The 4,845-nt window shown below is 44.1% G+C and overlaps 1 protein-coding gene across 1 annotated transcript in view; it reads left to right on the top strand.

Moving 5' to 3' along the window:
* The first annotated feature begins 1,866 nt into the window (after positions 1-1,866).
* The window catches only part of LOC101573623 (zinc finger protein 14-like), an 11,518-nt gene continuing 8,539 nt past the window's right edge, over positions 1,867-4,845 (top strand). The window contains exon 1 of the mRNA XM_023720249.1: positions 1,867-1,991. Coding sequence (XP_023576017.1) covers positions 1,983-1,991 — 9 coding nt within the window. The 5' untranslated portion in view covers positions 1,867-1,982. The remainder of the gene's footprint in view (positions 1,992-4,845) is intronic.

Raw genomic sequence — 4,845 nt, 5'->3', positions numbered from 1 at the left:
TATATACATCTATAAACATCTATGGTTTTTGAGACTCTGTCCTATTTTTAACTAAATCTAACCTTTTTCCTTTTGGCTTTTTGTACATTTAACAATTTTTTTTTTACCTTGGGAATTATAAGGAATTCCTGTGATAAAGGAAATATGAAAAGTTTACAAAGCTTTTAGAAGTTTCAAACATTACCTATAAGTAAATGATCCATCTGGTTGTTTCCTGCTCACCATAGAACCAGGCAATGTAGTATGAGTTTTTTTTTCTTTTTTTTTTTTTTTTTTCTTTTTTTTTTGTGGAACCAGGGATTGAACTCAGACCCTTGCGCTTGCCAGGGGAGCACTTATTCCACTGAGCCATCTCCCCAGCATGAGTTTTAATATATATAATAAAGAGAGGATGATTTCTATTTCTCCTAAGCTGCTGTAGCATAGAAAACAACTGCATTAATTTGGAACCATCCAGAATCAGAGTAGCAGTTTTTATTTCTTTTACTGCCTGTTTTGTACACTGGGAATCAGTGACAAGTTTGATGAATCAGAGCAGTCCTGTATTAACATAATGCCAACTAACTCTATCTTTTGAACACAGCAAAAAAGAGTTTGTTTTTATCTTTCTTTTTTCTTTTTCTTTTTGACAATCTATTTTCATATGATCCAATTTACCACAGTTGAAACAAATCATATGGGATAAAACTTCCCAATCACGAAGAATTAATCTATGTTCATTGGCTAATGCTTGCATTAATTCAGTTACATGAGTTGACTGCATCATTAGGTGAGTGTCGCTGAGACACCACAGGAAAAACTAAGCCTCCGGTTCTCTGTTTTCTTTCTTGCAGTAAAGCCTGAGTCACTGTCCCTTATCCTCATATTCCAGAGGAGCAGAGGGTTTAGCTGGGGGAGAAGGCAGAGATTGAACTCTAGCAAACATTGAAGATGGAGTTGAAACATCCAATTGCTCCACCAGTTTGGATATCTTTTACAGGACTAGCCTCCTGGGTCTGCGGAACAAGGGGGAAGGTCCAGGAAAGCGAATTTCAGAGCAGTTTGCTCTCTGCTGGAGACAGGGATTCCAAGGCCAAGGAAATCAAATTACACAGGGACCACACTCTAGCTTCTTCTATTTGACTAGTTCTGTCTAGATCTCTTATAACTTGTTTGTAAACTTTTAAGTTTAAAGCAGCTTGTCCCTTAGGCTGTAACCAATGACACATGCCTCTTTATAAGAGAGCATAATTCCTCGAAAGGCTTCGGTTTCATTTTAATTTCCGCTCTTAAAAAGGTAAGACGGACATATTTACTCTCCATTAGCCGGGCATAGCGGTGCATCAGGAGGCTAAGGCAGGAAGATTGCCATGAGTTCCGGGCCAGTCTAGGTTACATAGTGAGTTCAAGGCCAGCTTGAAGTACAGAGTAAGAGTATTTTATTTTATTTTATTTTGCGGAACCTGGGATTGAACTCAGGCCCTTGCCCTTGCCAGAGAAGCGCTTATTCCACTGAGCCATCTCCCCGGCCCCAAGAATATTTTAAAAGAAACAAAGGTGTCTTCAGGTTGAGCGTGGGGTCAGTAATATTGCAATTCCACCCTTCCTTATTAGGTGTGAGACGGTGGGCTTGGAACCGTCTCTTGGAGCACTCCCCCCCTTACCCCCCCCAGACGTTCGGGATACTGCTCTCTAGGGGCGAGAATCTCACTGAAACGCAAAGAACCTAGCTAGGAAAATCCGCGCTGAAGTTACTTTCAAATTCTTCGTGTGCCCTCCGCCCTGCTGTCACTCAGAGGCAAAGGGGCGGGGCCATGGAATCGGTCCAATCAGCACCCGGGGTAGACAGCCTTGGAGGACGTACTGCGCCTGCGCTGTGGAGGTAGCTTTGCCTTTGGAGCGCAGGGGGCTAGGTCTCCGCTGGTTAAGTCAGTGTGTCCTTTGTCGCACTGTCATTCCAGGTGCTGAGGGTTCCAAGACTCGGAGACGCCAGCAGCGTGAAGATGGCAGTCGTGAGTGTAGGGCTGGGAGCCTCGGGACGCTGTAGCCACTGCCGAGCCGCGTGCGCTCCGCGGTCGGAGGTCGGGGTCCGGTTCGTTCAGGTCCCCTCGGCTGCGGGCTGTGCTGGGCCTGCATCCGGACTCAGCTCCTGGCGGTCCCTGCATGGGGACGCATGTCGATCCGGACACTTCTCTGGGCAGCTCCGTCGCGGCGCGCGTGTCCCCAGCCTGTGCGGACGGCTGGAGGTGGCGGGAGCAGCGCGCGCGGATTCTTGCGTGGGGACGTCGGGTCTGGATCCTTGGGTGTCAGGAGCGCGCACTCGCGTCGGAGGCCCAGGCGGAGCGGGTTTTGAGCCTTGTGAAAGAGCGGGGACCGGCCCTGCCCGGAGACCTGTGCTCTCGGGGCGGACCCCTCTGCGGCCGCCTCCGCCTCGCGTGGCCCTCACTTTTGCTTGGAGGTGGGGGGGATGGGGGGAGGGTCTGACCTCGGAGGAGGTCTGGAGTTTTCCTTCTGATTTCATTATTAAATATGCCCAACCTTTAGTTTAATTTTCCTTAGCACTCCACTTTTATTCCCTGTGGTCATCACTTGCCATTTTCAATTTCTTGCGGGAAAGATAAGAATCCATTGATTACAAAGAGATTCCCTAAGACATGAAACTTGTATTTGGTACAGGGTTTCACCACGCAGCTTGGACTGGTAGTGATCCCCCTGTTTTCAGCCTCCCCAGCGCTGGGATTACAGGCATGCGTCACCACACCCGCTCTCAGTGGCAACTCAGTGCTCCTGGGGGCAAGGCCAGTGTGGCATGTGGTGCCAGGAATACGCAGGACCCTGCACTTGCCTAAACAGGTGCCTAGTTCGTTGAGCTGTCTCACGAGCCCCCATCTTTCTTTTTCTTTTTCTTTCTTTTCTTTTTTTAGGATAAAACCTCAAGATATGGAATCGTGGTCATGTGCATTTTATAATTTTTCTGTATGCGGGGGATTGAATCCAGGGCTTTCCCAGGCCTAGGCAAACGCTATGCAGTCAGTGACTTCCTTACTCCCACGGCTTGCAACTTGGGCCTTCGAACTGAACTTCATCCCCAGTTCTCTTTTCAATTTATATTTTGAGACAGGGCCTCCTTAAGTCCCTATGTTGTCCAAGTTGGCCTGGAATTAGTAAGTCTTCTGCCCTTCAGTTTTCCAGAGTGCAGGGATTGCTACCATGCCTGGCGTGAACTTCTGATTTTTTTTTTTGCGGAACTGGGAATTGAACTCAGACCTTTGCACTTGCCAGGGAAGCACTTATTCTACTGAGCCATCTCCCCAGCCCCAAACTTCTGATTTTTGTAATAATGCTATGTTGAGCCGCGCATGGTGGCACAAACCTGTAATTCTACCACTTGGGAGGCTGAGGCAGTAGGTTTGCCAGGATTTAGAGACCAGCTTGGTCTACATAGTGAGTTCAAGAGTAGCCTGAACTACACAGTGAGACTCCTGTCACAAACACAAAAAGACAACAAAAACAAACAAAAAAGATATGAAAAGCTGCTAAAGTTAAATGTAGGTCGTTAAAAATTATATATATATATATATATATATATATATATATATTTTAAAGTTATGTTTTTAAGGGGTTGATTCCTACCTAGTAGATAGTATACTACCAGTTTGAGATAATATCCCCCAGTATTTGATATAGTGGAAGGAAAATAATGATGCTGTCTATGATTTTTTCAATATTTAAACAAAGTTTATTTTATTAAAAAATTTATTTTAGTACATGTTTACAGTACCTGATTATACTTGTTGTGGGAATTTTTGTTATTTCAGTCAGAAAGATATTTAATACTGCTTTTATTTTCTGTAATGCATAATTTTGAGGTTTTTTAAAAATTTATTTTTATTTTTTTAATTGTACCAGGGACCTTGTGCTTGCCAGGCAGGCACTTATGTTGCTAAGCTAGCTCCCTGGCCCAACTCTTAGTGTTTTACTTTTTTTTTTTTTTTTGCAGACCTGGGGATTGAACTCAGGCCCTTGCGCTTGCCAGGGAAGCGCTTATTCCACTGAGCCATCTCCCCAGCTCCAACTCTTAGTGTTTTAAAGAGTAAAATCATAGAATGTTTTCCTTTACAGAAAATTTGAATTTAACAGCAAAAGTAAAAAAACAAAACAAAACAAAACCCAGCAAAAGTAAGTTAATCACAAATGTTATCAAAAGCAAAATATGGCATAAGTAAATATCTATTTTACATAAATAATGCAGGCAAACCTTTAAAAAATATGCAAAACAGAACAGTCTGACTTCAGCAAACTCAACTCAAGTATGTACTTCAGACAATTTTTCCCTCCCTCCCCTGCTTTTTTGGAGTGGGAATTTATTTGACCCAGTGTTTTCACAATGAACTGCACTCCCAGCCCCTGAGTTCCTTTTTGTTTTGAGACAGAGACTGCCTAAGTCACTAAATTATCCATTCTGGGCTTGACCTCAAAATCTTCCTGTCTCAGCCACCCAGAGAACTGGGATTCTGTGCATATGCCACCACACTTGGCTAGAGAGTCTCTTGAGTAGCTTGTTATTTCATTATTTTAGAATGAAGAAGTTGGGCATGGGCATGCCTGTAATCTTGGATTTTGGGAGGCCTAGGCAGGAGAATCATATATTTGAGCCCAGTTTGGGTTTCAGAGCAAGTTTGATGCCACCTGGAGCATATATAGCCAGATTGTTCTCAAAAACAAAGCAAAGGGGCCAGGGAAATGGCTCAGTGGAATAAGTGTTTCCACAGCAAGATTTGTTTTGGGCCAGGGAGATAGCTCAGCAGGGTCCTGAGTTCAATCCCTGGTACCGCAAAAAAAAAAAAAAAAAAAAAAAAAAAAAAA

Source organism: Octodon degus, unplaced genomic scaffold (assembly GCF_000260255.1).
Source record: "Octodon degus isolate 3935 unplaced genomic scaffold, OctDeg1.0 scaffold00073, whole genome shotgun sequence".
Lineage (NCBI taxonomy): Eukaryota > Metazoa > Chordata > Mammalia > Rodentia > Octodontidae > Octodon > Octodon degus.
The sequence above is the reverse complement of the archived record's forward strand: the minus strand, read 5'-3'. Positions and strand labels throughout refer to the sequence as shown.